The sequence below is a fragment of the Eutrigla gurnardus genome (genome assembly GCF_963514095.1).
Source record: "Eutrigla gurnardus genome assembly, chromosome: 4".
Classification (NCBI taxonomy): domain Eukaryota; kingdom Metazoa; phylum Chordata; class Actinopteri; order Perciformes; family Triglidae; genus Eutrigla; species Eutrigla gurnardus.
The window spans coordinates 19,732,635-19,747,719 of record NC_139918.1 but is presented as its reverse complement, the minus strand read 5'-3'; the positions used below and the strand labels follow the sequence as shown (position 1 = coordinate 19,747,719).

At 43.1% G+C, this 15,085-nt stretch overlaps 1 protein-coding gene across 1 annotated transcript; it reads right to left on the bottom strand.

The window, feature by feature from the left end:
- Nucleotides 1–4,281: 4,281 nt before the first annotated feature.
- On the bottom strand, nt 4,282–13,165 carry LOC311012744 (angiopoietin-related protein 1-like). Its single transcript, XM_084008369.1, has 5 exons — nt 13,020–13,165; nt 9,066–9,898; nt 7,807–8,000; nt 6,389–6,659; nt 4,282–5,764 (listed from the first exon to the last, which is right to left on the bottom strand). The coding sequence occupies exons 2-5, from the start codon at nt 9,859–9,861 to the stop codon at nt 5,577–5,579; spliced, it is 1,449 nt and encodes a 482-aa protein (XP_083864495.1). The 5' UTR covers nt 9,862–9,898; nt 13,020–13,165; the 3' UTR covers nt 4,282–5,576.
- Between the last annotated feature and the right edge of the window lie 1,920 nt (nt 13,166–15,085).

Sequence of the window (15,085 nt, the reverse complement as noted above, 5' to 3'; positions counted from 1 at the left end):
GACTCAAATGTTCCCTTTTCCGTTTAGAAACTTTATTGAAGCAGGTTTTCATTTAAATGGAAAAAAGGGAATCTGTACATAACTATTATTCTTAACTTCACCTAACAATACTTAAAAAGTATTTATTAATACATGTATATAAACATAGCGTTACATTACAATGACAGCGAATAGATGTAGGGGGCGCTGTACAATTCCAACAAATGCCCTTTTCTTTTCTTTTTTTCCAGACAATATAATTTCGACAAAGCTTCACACAACAAATACATAGCAGTTAAAATATAAGTTAAATATAATTTCTGAATTTATATTTTTTTTCCACAGACATGTATTTTAATTTCAGCTAGACTGGATGCCACATTTTAAGTTAAGTTACTTGTTCCTCTTTCCTTTGTAAGGATCAGAGCACATTTGTGAAGTGTTTACAAAGGATGTCGGGCGTGTGTACAAGAACTTTTGCATCAATGACAAACTTACCTGCATGTCCTGTTGTTTGCTACAAAGCGAAGAAGACAGAAGTATGGTTAGTAAAACTACTCCGCCACTAGATGGTGTCATAGGTTGATTTAAATTCTGCAAACTAACATTGGTGCAGAAGAGCAGAGTCAAAAAGGGAATTAGAACAGTGCATTTGTCCTCTCCAGCTCTGGGAATGTATTATTAATGATTATTATCTTTAATCTTTTACTGCTGAGTTAATTGACTGTAATGGGGATTTTGGTCGACTCACTTGTGAAATGCTACTTTTAATGATCTTAGTAACTTTCTTCAAACTAAAAAGCCAGTTGCCAGAATATTTGTATAGTTTTAATAAAATGAGACAAAGCTGACATTTAAAAAAAACATGTATCACATCTCATTTGAACCACTGAAATTCCAGCCACCCTCACATCTGCAGCTCCTTTAGAACGCAGCAGCTAAAATATGAACTACTGTTAAATAAAGAGATCGGACGACATATTTCCTGCTCTATCCGACAAACATAATAGTTCAATTCAGATTTGGTGGGAAAAAATGTTCTAGGCTAATCACATTCAAAGCACATCCTGGGCCGGCCATAGTGGGACTTTAATTTAATTTGACGATCCCTTGGTGTGGCCTTATTTTAGCTTGAGACATCAAGTCCTGGCTATCTTTCTTAATGAAAATATTTGCTATCTTCATCTAATTTTGTGCTTTTTCTTTAATTCCAAATTGATAAAACTGATCCTGCAGGCTTTTTTCACGTTTTTCCCCCCACGTTTTTTGTTGTTATAGGTTTAATAATTTATTGCAACTAAAAGAAAAGAGAGAAAAAATGCTGTAAATGTTTCTTTTTATTCTCCACTGGGCTGGATGTAAGACATTTCTGTGGTTCCTCCCGTTGTGCTTTGTGGCTCATTGGCTCATGCCTCTCTTGAGCCAGTTTAGACTACGGGGGCCCTTTTGTTTTTCACTGTTTTAATTATGGTGTAAAAACAGTTGAATAGTCGGGGCGATCGCTCCTTTGGCTCCAACCCCCCAGGCGGTCCTGAAGTCTGCAACAGACCTCTGTGACTCACGCCATTTATTACAATAAGTTGTATCCAGAGACACATACAGTTAACAGTCGTGTCTGCTGACTCCGCAGTGTTCTGAGGTCATACGTCTCCACAAAGGAGGTCCATTTGATAAGGGGCTTCGAGGTTCGAGTCTAGAATAAACAAGCGCTTCATGCCAACCACATGGACAATGAAAACCATCTGAAAGTCTGGTCGCTAATAGATGTATTTAACAGAATATATCTGTTAGGCAGCTGAAACTCACGGAGCTTACTTCTCCTGGCTCAAACCTTCCTTTGTTTGTTATCTCTGGGTTGCCTGGGTGCTCAGATTGACTTCTTTCCATCTAGAAAAACCCCATTAAAATAAATCTCACGTTCTCAATCCCAGCTAAATGAAATATTACTCTAGTGTATGCTTTAGATTAATAAAGAGAGTGGAAACTGCAGATGTCTGCAGCCGAGGGAGCCTTCCCAGATCCCTTCCAATGATCATCCATCTTAAACAAGTGTCTGTTAAGATTTAACTCAAAAGGGCACTTTGAAGTGGACTAAGCAAGGGGAGTTGTTTAACTGTTGGGCAAAATGTAGTCATGGTGCTTATTTTCAAAGAAAACATCTCCACATCCTGTCTGTTGATTTGCTGGTTGACTGGTTTGAAGGCTAATGAGTCACTCTCATGGACGTTCCCCCAACAGCATGTCTTTCAGCAAACGGCAGCAGAGCCAGCTTCTTCCGCAAATCTTCCGAGCCCGGTGCCATCTCGGTGGTGAGAGCCGTAGACAGAGAAACTTCACCCAGTGACAAAGAGCGCTTTCACCCCCGAAACCTGCAGCGGTTCTCTGAGGACCACACTGCTGCAGCGCCCCGGCCATCCCCGGGCTTTTGGCCAGGTGTTGGAGGGTGGTACGGGCATGAGTGTGGTCAGGAGGATGTCACCATCTCTCCTCCGATGTTTGGCCTGCGCAGGAGTTTGGTTTTTGTGGGCTCATCATGCATTTCCATACCCCCATGAGATGGTTTAAAATGTAAAGGTTCAGTGTGTGGTGGAGCCAGAGTTATTGGAAGGCTTCATTTACGGCTCCTGTGACGATGGAGCGTCCCACGCAGGCAGTCTCTGGGGTAGGGCTCGGGGTCTGAGAGGCACACTTGTGACAGGAAGGGGGCCATGTCAGGATACAGATTTAAAGAGCAAGTGTGCTCAGATGGCCAAACGGATCAATAAAACTCAGAGAGGGTCTCTGTACTTGCACTTGACTTAATGGCGCCGTTCAAAGTTGAAAAAACCACCAACCATTACCTCTAAAGCACACTTCTTTTTAAACACTATTAAACCAAATGCGTTTGTTTACATACAAATCGAGAACTATAAAAATAACTTGTGGAGTTAGGGACTAAATACTGGGTGCAGTGACTTTCAGCACGTAACTACAGCAACTTGTCATACCTTTCATTTTCTGTGCAAATAAAAGAAGCCACATTTAAATAAGGAGTTTTATGGGCGTTGGTAGGGTGATTTAAAAAAAAAAAAACAACAACTTTGGACAGGTAAGCTGGGTCTGCTCATAGTGGAAGAGGACATAGTCATCGTGACTACACCCACTGGCTTGTGGACTACGGATTGAAGCCTAGAGTTCAGCATTGAAGCCATCACCATCTCGTCTTTTTTAGCTGAAAAAAGTCAAACTATCCTTTTATAATGAAAAATAAATAAAACATATGTTTGATGTTTGAGGTGTGATTATTAGTTATGGCCATGTTCCATTTAGGTGGGCCAGAGTTCTGGTATTGTGCATGTTGGCTCACTGGAACGCCTGAGTCACACGGACCATCATTGATTTGATCGACTACACTGGTCTTTACCCTGCTATGACATGTCAAAATGCTAAGGGTCTCTTTAAATGACCCTCAGGAAACAGAGGTTTTTATGGTTATGATGTGAAGAATTGAAGGTACGACATTGAGCTTTGTGTGACTGTAGAATAAAAAATGAAAAAAAAATCCCAAAAAGATTCATCGAGACCCAGACTTGAACTGATGACTTGCCCTTACTCAGTGATGCTCTGAAACGTGTCACCGCCAATGAGATGCCTCTGTGATGTATTCACCCGTCTTCTTCCCAACAACATGTGCCAGAACCGTGCACATTTAAGATAATTAAGTTGTTAAATGAAATTACACTTCCTTCTGTAGACTCACAGTATCTGTTTGAATCTTCCGGAAAAACAACAACATTTCACATCCATGACTCACACCCACAATCTAAGTTTGGACTATGCATGTAATCTGATCTCAAAACTGACAAGTCAAAACACTTATTGGGACTTGGTAACGGTATTAAATCAGCATGGCACATGAAAGTAGTTCCCTTCAATCCAAAAGAGCAAGAATGTCCCCTTAAGTCACCATAAATGTTCTCCATTTATTGACTGTAAATATTGTTCGACCAAGCATTGTGACTCACTGGTTTCTGCTTTCATCTGCGTTTGACATTATAATACCGTTTTTTTACGGTTTTTATGGAACGCTGCTTTTTAAAAAAACATGTTTTATGTCCAGCTGGGTATGACCAGTCTTGTTTTGTGTTTTGTTGCTTTATAAAAGTTTTTAAAAAGTATTAAAGAAATGGGTGTGAGAGCCGTTGTGGTCAATAAGAAAAAAAACGACACAACATGAGGGTCTATTTTCGCCGGAGAGATCAGAGACTGTTGAATGCTGCTGTTGTAGACCCACCAGTAAAAAAAAAAAAAATGGCTCTCCTATCCTCCGGGGATAGTTTCCCCCAAAAGGATGCCTCTGTAATCACCTTCCATACCGGTGATTACAGAGTGCAGGCACCCGTGACTTTGTCAATGAAAGATATTTTACAAAAACATACAGTTCAAGCACTTTTATGTGGAAAGAATGTAAATGTCTCTGTATTTAAAAAGGGAAGGGGGTAGGGGGATAACTTGGAAATTTGGACCAGTTCCATCCCAGTTCATCCCTCCCTCCCTCCCCTCTCCTCTCTTTTTCTCTCTTCATCCTGTCTGGCTTTCGGCAATGTGTTTCTCGTTGTCTGTCCCATCGCCTAGAACTCTCAACACGCTCGGTCGGCATATTTTTCATGCCCGAAAACCACTCAAAACAAAAAACGGGATTCCTATTTTTTTTTTTCTTCCAACAGCGCTCGTTTCAGTCATACTGAAATTTAATCAGCCAAATGAGAAAAACATATAACAGCAATTTCCATACGTGCAAGCACACTTTGAGAATGATTGTCATTTATACAGTGGAGGAAATTAGTTCTATTTTCTGCAGGATCACTTACTGTTCCCTAAGGACACCTGGCCCTTTTCACTGTTATGATAAGTTAATTATACACATAAATTATCACTTCTGGTCATCTAAACGTGGACAAAGTAGTTTAACATATAGTATAAAAGGTCATTTTAAGTGTAGAGAAACTTTGTGTTGTCAAATGTACACATAATCTTTAAAACCACCTTCCTTTCTCCAACTCCTTGGTCTTCTCTAACCTGGAAGTGGATATGGAGTCTAAATAAATCTATATAGGTATTGACAAAACACATTTTCCAGCTCCCAACAACTAAAGCACAAGTTTAATACCACATATGAGCGTTTTCGCCCACACGTTTATCTTGGCGAGGTAGGATGAGCTGCATCTAGATCCTGTTATGCTAAAGCTTATGAATGACATCAATACCAATGGAGTTCTGTGAGGATGTGGCGCCCCGTCTCCATGGGCTGACAAAGAGGAAAATAGACAGCTTGAATTATTGAGCTGCAAAATGACCTTGAATACCCCTTCACCATCATGTTTGGTGGTTAAAGGAACTGTACGGCTTACTTGAAAATGGTCATCATCCTAAATCCCCGTTTGTGCATCTATTATGGTATTAAAGAGAACCATGTTCACGCAGAGTCCATGTTTGTTACAGGAGGCACTTCAAGTCACTGCTGATGGTCGGTGAATCTCCATCAGTGTAGCTCTTTTAATCTAGGATCAACCATCTACAGTCATAGAACGAGGTTCAGGTTTGGCTTACACATCTCCTCAGTCTATGGGCCTGATCAGCATGCGGACACACTTCATGGAGTAGAAGCCTCCGCCGTAGTCGGCCCAGAAGATCCCATCTTGGAATTTGCTGCGGTAAACGCCGCCGGTGTACCAGACACCGTTAAGGTTGACTTGGCCGCAAGCGTTGTACCACCAGCCTCCTTTATGGAAATGGGCACAGTTACCTGTTGTGGAGAGACAGGAAGGGGGATGAATAGCTGGATGAGGAAGTGAGTTTTGTCAGAGAAGATTATTCAAAAGATAATTGGTGCTCGGAAAACATCGCATTGTCAGCACGGACAGCGCTGACAATGGGATGGATCAACAGAGCTTTAGTGTCTTTAGGAAACGCACCGGGCTTTCAACTAACTCCAATGTTAACTCAACCGCATCATCATTGCCCATATGATTCTAGTACTCAGACTTTTTACAGATAAAGTTATGTCATGTGACCTTATATCGGTGAGTCACGTGCCACGCATCTTACATTAACCTCATGCAAACCTTCTGCATCCAAATACTATGACGTATTGACAAAATCTTCTAAGAAAATCATTGCTTTCAGTCTTTACCCACTTCCCTCTTGTAGCTGAGTGTTTAACCGTAGCTGTTTTCACAGTGTTTGCTAATGAAAAGCCCCTCTCTAGCTTGCAAGTGCTGACATGCTATGTGAAAACTTAATATCCACTCATGGCCACAGGGAGAACCTTATAATTCCAGTGTCACAATATTAAAAGAGAGGGTTGAAATGCCAATAAAACATCACGCTGCACTTCAATAGTAGACGATCTGCTACAAAAGGGACCCACCTGAGAAGGCATCCTTGTCTCGATCCAGAGTAGTGAACTGCTTGCCGTTGTTGCTACCCATGGAGTCCCCGGCGTTGCCCTGGTACGTGCCCAGCCGCAGGCGGTAGCCCTCGCTCTCCGGCTCCAGGTGGAAGCTGCTGTACTGAGCGTAGACCTTCTTGTCCATCCAGTCGGTCAGCTCCACCAGCAGCTTGTAGTCCCCCTGCCTCCCCAGGTTGTAGATGCCTTCCAGGCCGAGCCAGTATTCCCCATCTATGTTGCCAAAGCCGCTCTGAGTCAAAAAGGAAGATTAAAAGGAAGGTTACAGCAAGATTGCAGAAAATTATGAGCGCTGTTTTCATGTGGTAGCCTAAGGAGTTTAGAAACATGAGAATTGTTTAGGAACATAAAGCCCTGTTGTGGCTCTAACAAAACAAATGAAAATGTTCTTTTTGATGAGATGTTGGTCCACAGGCAAACTACAAAACTTCAAAAAGGAAAAAAAAACTGTGAGAAATGAATGCCACCCTGTCTTTGAAATCCAATATGAAAGACATGATGTAGAGTTTACGCAGGAAAAATGAGCATCCATCCCCCAGAATGCTGCTTCAACGCTCCGTCCCAAACGAGCTCTTGGATCACGGCTAACAGCGAAACCTGGGCCTGGGCGCTCGTGTTAAATAACCGCCGGCATTCTACGTCTGGCCATGTGCCTCCAGAACACTTCGCTTGGTGGAGGGGGTTGAGGTTTGTGATTGTGGATTAGCCGGGTGAGCCAACCGATGATGAATGATGTAGGGGTTCGAGTCCAGGGCCTCCTCTCTGGTGCTGCGTGTGTGTGTGTGTGTGTGTGTGTGTGTGTGTGTGTGTGTGTGTGTGTGTGTGTGTGTGTGTGTGTGTGGACTTTGTGGGTGAGTGCAGAGGCAAATCAATGTTGAAGAGAGCAATTTAGCTTCCAGTTACACACATGCACAAGCCTGGCCCGACTGAGTGGAACACTGGATCGCCGAGGCTGCCAACAGCGATATACTCCATCTCGTTCTCACATAGCTTTGATGAGAGGGTCTATACGCTGTGGTGGAGGAAGCCAAGCAGCCATCCATCCAGGAAAAGGCACCATAGTAGGAGCGGTTTGGGAATGAAACGCGTGGAGATGGAGCTGTGGAACATACCTTCCTGATGGGTCATCTAATATTTCAGAATGGAAATCTCAAACCAAATGACCTCGGACGAATAAGCGCTGCTGACGGGGCGTTAAATATCTTACAGCAAGTGAATACACGAGGATTCTGGCCCAGGAAATGGTCTCAAAGACCCCCAGATGGATCATCTAGACAGCACCCCTGTAGTCTCTGGATGACCTAAATATTCAGATTGGCTCAGGAGAGGAGAGAGAAGAATAAGACAGACACAGCAGGGGAAGCGTCATATGTCATCACCTTGTAGCTGTCCCAGTTCCTGAAGAAGTTAACCGATCCGTCTCTCCTGCTCTGGATAACGGTCCAGCCCCCACTGTCTATATCCTGTTCACACCAGGCCTGAACGGGCCGCTCTGCTTCGTCTGGTCTGATCAGGTACATGCCGCTGGTGCTGTAGCCGGCGTCCTGTGCCGCGAGACAGTCTCTGAAAGGGCCTGAAGGAACAAGAGAGAGACAGGTGGTAAGAAAGACAGGGAGTTGTGCATGGGCCTCATTTATTGAGTTGTAAATCCTTAACGGCACATGAAAAAAAAAAAATGTTTGGGCTATATATAGCCAGTAAATTATATTTGACTTAGGCTATCTGTGACCCTCCATAATACACTATTTATATGGTTAAGCAAATGTTAATTTGGGCTTTGTAAGTCAGAGCAACAACATGAGTGCTGTGAGTTTACATGAGAAGGCATTGAAGTCCATGTCTAACAGAGGGCTAAATAAGTAGGAAAAAACTGTCTGACACAAGCAGACAGGCTAAAACAAACCCAGAACAGCAGATGGGAGCGGGACAATAAAGTCACTTTAATAAGAAATGACTTCATTTAAGATACAAAGCAAAACAATCCCCTCCAACAGACTAATGTGTTTTCAAGGTAATTTAATTAATATAGAACGCGTAGCAGCAATTAACCCTCTACCAACTAAAACAACAATAATATAATAATAATGTAGGTTCGGTAGTCCATTCACTTCATGAAGAATACCAGAACCACTTTGTGGTTTGCAGGAGCCTATCATACCAGCCTGGGTTTTGTCTCCATCTCACATGCAATGGAACAGTCGTGTAAGGGATCATTTTCATACGCCAGCTGCTCTGAAATCCTACACACTTTATTATTCTTGGGCAAGGGCAATCTAAATGTGTCAGGAATTTCTGTTGATGAGCAAAAAATCCTACTGGTTAGGGGCTTTTTCTTTGCTATGCTTTAAAAACCCCTGCCTCAGTCGAGACGTTACAACATTTTTATTTCCATCCTGGTTTGTGTTCTTTTTGTCGAGTGGGGGAGCAGAGTTCCAGCTGAATCTGCAAATCTTTAACCTTTGAAAAGGAGGCCACGGGCCCACCTGCAGTTGTATTCCAGCACAGTTATTAGGCAAATGCTTTGTTATGGTTGGCCTACAAGCTCATGAATGCTCTACATTTTATCCATTGGAAGTTTCGTGACTAAATAAATTAATACAAATTAATGGGTGGGTCCCCCACTAACTCATCCCCTCACCTTCAGCACTGAAGTTTCTGTGTAGAGGTTTCTGAGCGTCCAGGGTGCTGCTTGTGGGCGACGGCCCGGAGCGAGAGCCCCTTTCTCGGGCAAAGCCTCGGGTGTTGTCCCTCTGGATCTCATTGGTGAAACGTGGCACGTGGACAGGAATGTTCTCAGGCACCACCTGCACAAGTGGAGGTCCCATGGGTGGCTGGTCCTGCCTGCGGCTGTACACCTGCATGCAACGCTCCTCCAGCGCTGCGATCAGCACCGACTGATTGTTCACTACTGCAGACAGGGCCGCATATTTGGCCTCCAGTTCCCTGTACCGGGACGCCAGGCGCAGGGACTCCGTGGTGGCGTTGAGGACGCGCGTTTCCAGTTGGGCCAGTTCCAAAGAGTTGTCCCTCTTCCTGATGATCTCGTGCAGCAGCTGCATGTAGAGCTGGGTCACTCTGGAGTTCATATTCCTGCTCTCTTTCCTCAACAGCTTCATCTCGTTCACCAAGTTGCCGTCCACGTCCACCACCAGCTTCAGGGTCTCCATCTCCCTCCGCTGCTTCGACAGGAGGTCGCGCACCGAGGCCACATCCAGGCGCGTCACCCGGTCCTTGTCGGTTGAGTAACCGCGGGCGGCACAGATGGGCCCCGTGATCTTCTGCTCAGGAACCAGGAAGGTGTAGGAGCACTTCTTGTTTTCTCCGCTGGCCTCTGGAGCCCGTCGTGTCCGGGAGAGGATGGGGAACTTTAGGAGGGCTTGGCTGTTGCCCCAGAAAGATAGGCCAAATAGAATAAATATGCTCCCAGGTCCCATGGTTCCTCGTCTCTTTATCAGCAAACAAGCTAAAGATCTATCAAAAGAAAAGAGAAATGCAGGTCATTTTGATTAAAAAAGGTTGCTGTTCTATTTTGCATGTCTTGTCAATCAGACCAAATAAAAAGACCAAAAATTGTATCAGTCAATTTCTCAATACTTTCCAACTTTCTCTGACTTTTGATTTTGGCGCATTCATCCGGTAAAGATTTTTCCAATACTTGGATTTATTATGAAATACCTGCACAACACATCATATTTAGCCTTCGCTGCTAGTGTTATTTAGCAACCCTGTGCCGATGTATGACCTCACAGAGCTGCATGGCTTTAGGTTTGTTTTTTTGTTTTTTTCATTTTTCTTTTTAAAGCAGCAATTTCCTACAACAATAGATGTGGGGATTTTAGCATAAAAGCTATTCCTTAAAGAGAATTGAGATTTTTTTAGGTCTATTTTCAGCCTCGCTATGTCAATCTTTTACTATAATGATGACATTGTGACTTATTCTTTCATTTGGACCAGCCACATTCCTGTGTTTGTCACCACTCATTTGGTATTTTTGTATTATTTTCTACCAGATGTTTCCCTTTCTCTACTACTCCAATATAACCACTGTGCATCTGTTGGCATGATACAGGAGAAACTTCCAGTTTCAACACAAGAGTCTCGCTTGATTATGAAGTAGGCGAGCATTAAAATGTCAAAGTGAAATCGAGCAGACTGAGGATAAGACACAGCTGGTTTCACATATCAACAGACGAGTCCTGCCTCTGGCAAGATGTGCCTTCTGGTACGCTTGTGGTGGCGTAAGAGCAGCGCCCCCCACCCACCACAAATCTGTTATCCTAACTCGGATTTGCGATACATCCCCTCACGGGTTCTCTTTCATTACGGCCCTCACCACGTCTATATCAGGTGTCTGGGTGTGGGCAAGTGCTGGGATCTGTTTTTCATATTTCTGCTGATCTCCCGGCTCAGAGGTTCCTTGAATCTCCCCTATAGCCTTTCAGCAGACCTGCACTGAACTAGCATGTTGGAAACCTCTCAGTCTGTGAAAAGATTCATCAAAAATATTGGCGGAAAATGATGTTTATGTGGCCATGGATGACATTGAATGTATCACTTTAATGGGATCCACTGCCGGGATTCATGGAGGTGTAGAGCTTGATGAAGAAGTCAGCAGGTGGTAGATCATTGGGAAGTGCTAACTAACTTTAACTTCTGCCATTTCTGCCAACAGACGCATTTGAATTCAGAGAGGAATAAAAGACATTGATGCGTTCGAGGAGCAGCAGGGGGAGCAGGAATCCCCGATTTGAGAGTAATGTTTTCTGGAGTCTATTTTTGGAAGGAAAGCTTGTGTTTTGATGTTATTGGTTTTGACAGCAAGACTAATGGAGCAGCGGTGGGTGACGTTCAAAAAGGCACGCTAAGTGAAAGATCCCTCCGTCCACATTCACGCTTGGCTCTTGGAAGTGGAGCTAATGGCGAGCCAACTTCAGGCTGATTTAGGGGCCAAAACCAGCCGGAAGGCAGTCTGGTGGATACGGCCAAGAGGGTTAAGTAACCTTCGTCCAACACCTCTGACAAGCACATGATGTGACCCACTTCATATCAGAGCTCATCAAAACTAATCTGCAGAGGATTTTTACAGATGCCAACGAAGCAGGATTAAAACGAATCCAAGACAGAGACAGCAGGGACTTTGAATCATTTCTGTGGTCTCCTCTTGATGTTTAGTTGCACTGAAGAATCCTCACCACAGTTAATGGGACAGATCCAAGACCATTACCTAAACTCAAACTGCTGCCGTAGCAGAATATTACTCTTTTATCATTGGCGAAGGGAAAATAAAAAAATGCCTCAAGCGAAATATGAGCCAAGTTTTTGTGTTTTTATAACGCACAATGACTTATTGACAGAAGGAAAAGCGGCTGAGCCAACATTAATTTTTAATAGCTTAAAAGTTCAGCAGCATGATAAAAAAAAAAAAATGCCTTGAAGCCTTCAACATCACGGAACGAGCTGCAGTTTGTCTTAGATTATAAACCATCTGAGGGCAAACGAATAGGCACTTTAAGGAAAACGGGCCATGTGTCAGAGCTCAGAAACACTTTGGCACTGTCAGTTGGTTATTATTACCCGAGGAGTACTTTTTCCCTGCCTTCCCGTGATCACGGGTCATCCCCCTTCAATAGCTCGGTCTCAGCAATTGGTCCGTCTGCACGTCTCCGACTCCACAATATGCATCTCACGGGCCCCCGGCCTGACAGGAGTGACAGTGTTTACACAGAGGCTCCTCAGCCAGACCTGCGAATCTCATCGGCAGTTATTACCACCAGGTTTCTCCCTGTCGTTCACACCCTTCTGGTCTTCATCAAGTCAGCCGCAGCAGCCATGCTTTTTTTGTTGACTTATTTTCTCCCAAGTCCTCGCTCGGAGCCAGACCTGACCAAGATCCAGCCACCTCATCTATATTAATGCAGTCCTCGCAACGAGGCATGGTCAAACTTTGCGGTGGCTGGTTTTTCCCAGCCATGAGCTGGTACCACTGAGCCTGACTGTCCAGTAAAGATCCCCAAATTCTCTGAAATTAAGCCCCTCAAAAAAGCCCAGAGAATACCACATTTGTGTCCCCTATGAGCTGTAACTATAATCCTGGAAAATACAGAATGAATAGGAGAAAGCACTTTTTTTTTTTTCAATCTAACTTCATTGTGGCTTTTGCTCTGGGCCAGCAGATTTTAAGGTCCGTGCCAATTAGCCCACAAGTTATTCTGATGGAGCCACTGATTAGGTCGTCTCGTCTGCTGAGGGGACAACATGATCCATGAGTTTGCTACTGACAGCGAATACTACCATGGGGTTTACACCGCACATATGGAGAGGTTTATCACTTAAAAACGCTCAAATGGTTCATTTCTATAGTTCTCTATAAGAGTCATGGATGTCTTTCATCGCACTTCCATCTCAAATGTCTATTTAGCTTCATTGTTAACTTCATTTTTATCTGTAATTGCATTTTGTATTCCTAGAGATGGAAAATCTATTATTTCAAAAAGTTTGAATCCTTTATCGAAGCATAAAAAAAACACACGCACACAAATGTTAATTACATAAATAACCTGATCAGGGAAATGAAAATAAATAGAAAGCTTACCTGTGTCGGTGAGTTCAGTCAGCAGCCCAGGAGTTGCAGGTTCAGTTATGTTGCCTATGCAGGTTCATGCTTTCCATTCTCCTCTCATTCTCCTTCTGTCGTTGCCCTCGTCGAGAGCGAAGGCCTGCATCAGCTACAGCGCAAGCAAACGCTGCCCACTAGGAGAATAGCAGAGGGTGGTCCATATGCAGAAAGAGGGAGGCTGACTGTGTGATTTTCTCTGTAGTTTGAGCAGAGGGGAGGCTTGGCCCTGCCCTCTTCCTCTGATGTCACACACATTTTGGCAGGAAAGGAAAAAGACTCCTCCTAATATAAGATCTCACCACAAATGAAAAACTAAAAGTGACTAATCAGATTGTCTGGGAGTCGAAACAAAAATCAATCCAGCTGTCATCATCTAATTCTCATAAAGCCTTGTTTACAATGTAAACAGGAGTCAATGATTTCTTTAACACACATCTGTCAGCATCATTCAGATAACTACAGTTCCAAACATTGTCTCGGCTACTCCTCCTCTCAAAGCTGTTTCCCATCAGTTATCATGATGACCGAGCGGTTCTAGTAATCCAGTAGCGTTAGCACATTAAATGGATCTGTCTCGGATGTGAGCGTTTCTCTTGTGTTTGGGCCTCACATGGGGGGGGGATCTCTTGTGGCAATCCAAGAGCTATTGGCAGCTGTGTTTACTTGGTTATGAGGACAAAATGCAGCGGGCTTTTGCAGACAACAAAAAACACCCCTCAGCCAAATGTTTTGGATTGAGGAGGAAGCACAGGCTTTGATGCATGGGGAGACATACTTCAGCATGTGGGAGGACAGATTCGCTCATGAGCAATCAAAGCAGGACAAAAAGTGTATGTGGGTGCTTGTGTGTTACCCCTGCATGGATGAGAATGAGAGCATATGTTATGAGCCTATGCTTGATTGAAAGCGTGTGTGTCAGCGGCCCGTTGTATAAAATAAAGGTCATCCAATTTGAATAAATTATATATAGAATAACATGTGTTCGGGGGAAGCGGTTAATGACAGAGTTAAAAAAACGTTTGGACTAATTCGACCCATGCCTGGAAATCTTGTATCTGAATCACATTTAACAAGCCCCATTGTTGTGGTTGAAATCAACGTTTCCCAAACTGGGGGTCGGGATCATTCAAGGGTCCCAAGATAAATCTGAGCGGGTCTCAAATGGATACAAAAGAATAATCCATCTTTGGTGTTACTGTTATGGTTAAAGTACACTGGGGGATATGGGAGGAATCTACTGATTATGGCTTTGTATTTAAGTATTCATTGTTTAGTATTGAAAATTGACATTTCTCTACCATAAACTGTCATGTTGGTTAAAATGCAGCTCACTCTGTGAGCCCCTCCTGGTGGCTAAACAAGTTTACTACCACCTTCACAGTTGATGCAGTTAATCCTAAACAGAAATACTGTATACAGAAAAAGTATTAATACCACACTGTATAAAGACTCAACTAGTGAAGTGAAAGTTCTGCATTCAAAACCTCACTTAAGCAAAAGTATGGAAGTTTAATCAGCAAAATGTATTTAAATGATTATAAAGTACTTATTATGCAGAGAACTGGTTCCTGTCAGTGTTTTACTACTTTAACTACGTTTTAAGATGAACAATACTGGTGCATTAATGTGCATGTTGCATTTTACTTCTGTAGGATAGCTTAATCTACAGCAATGCATCATTGGTTTGCATCAGTCCTGTGAGAACCACAAGTCAACTTTTCATGAGCCTTGAAAAACTGCCCTGTTTTCAGTTTTTCCAGCTGCTCCAAGAGGCTTTTCAACAGTTTATTTAGCTAAAGTGGGAGATTGTTCTGAACCCGTAGAGGAACACTTAATCCTTCAGTGTATTAGGGAAAAATACAATTAAAAATCACCAAATTTGGAGATACACAGTTTTCACTGGACAGGAAGGGTATGCAAGTAGTACATTTAAAAGTTACTCGAAATAAGGCTGTAAGACAAATTTAATGGAGTAAAAGTAGAATATTAGCCCCTGAGATGCAGTGTAATACAAGTATAATAAAGTTGCAAACAATGAAAAA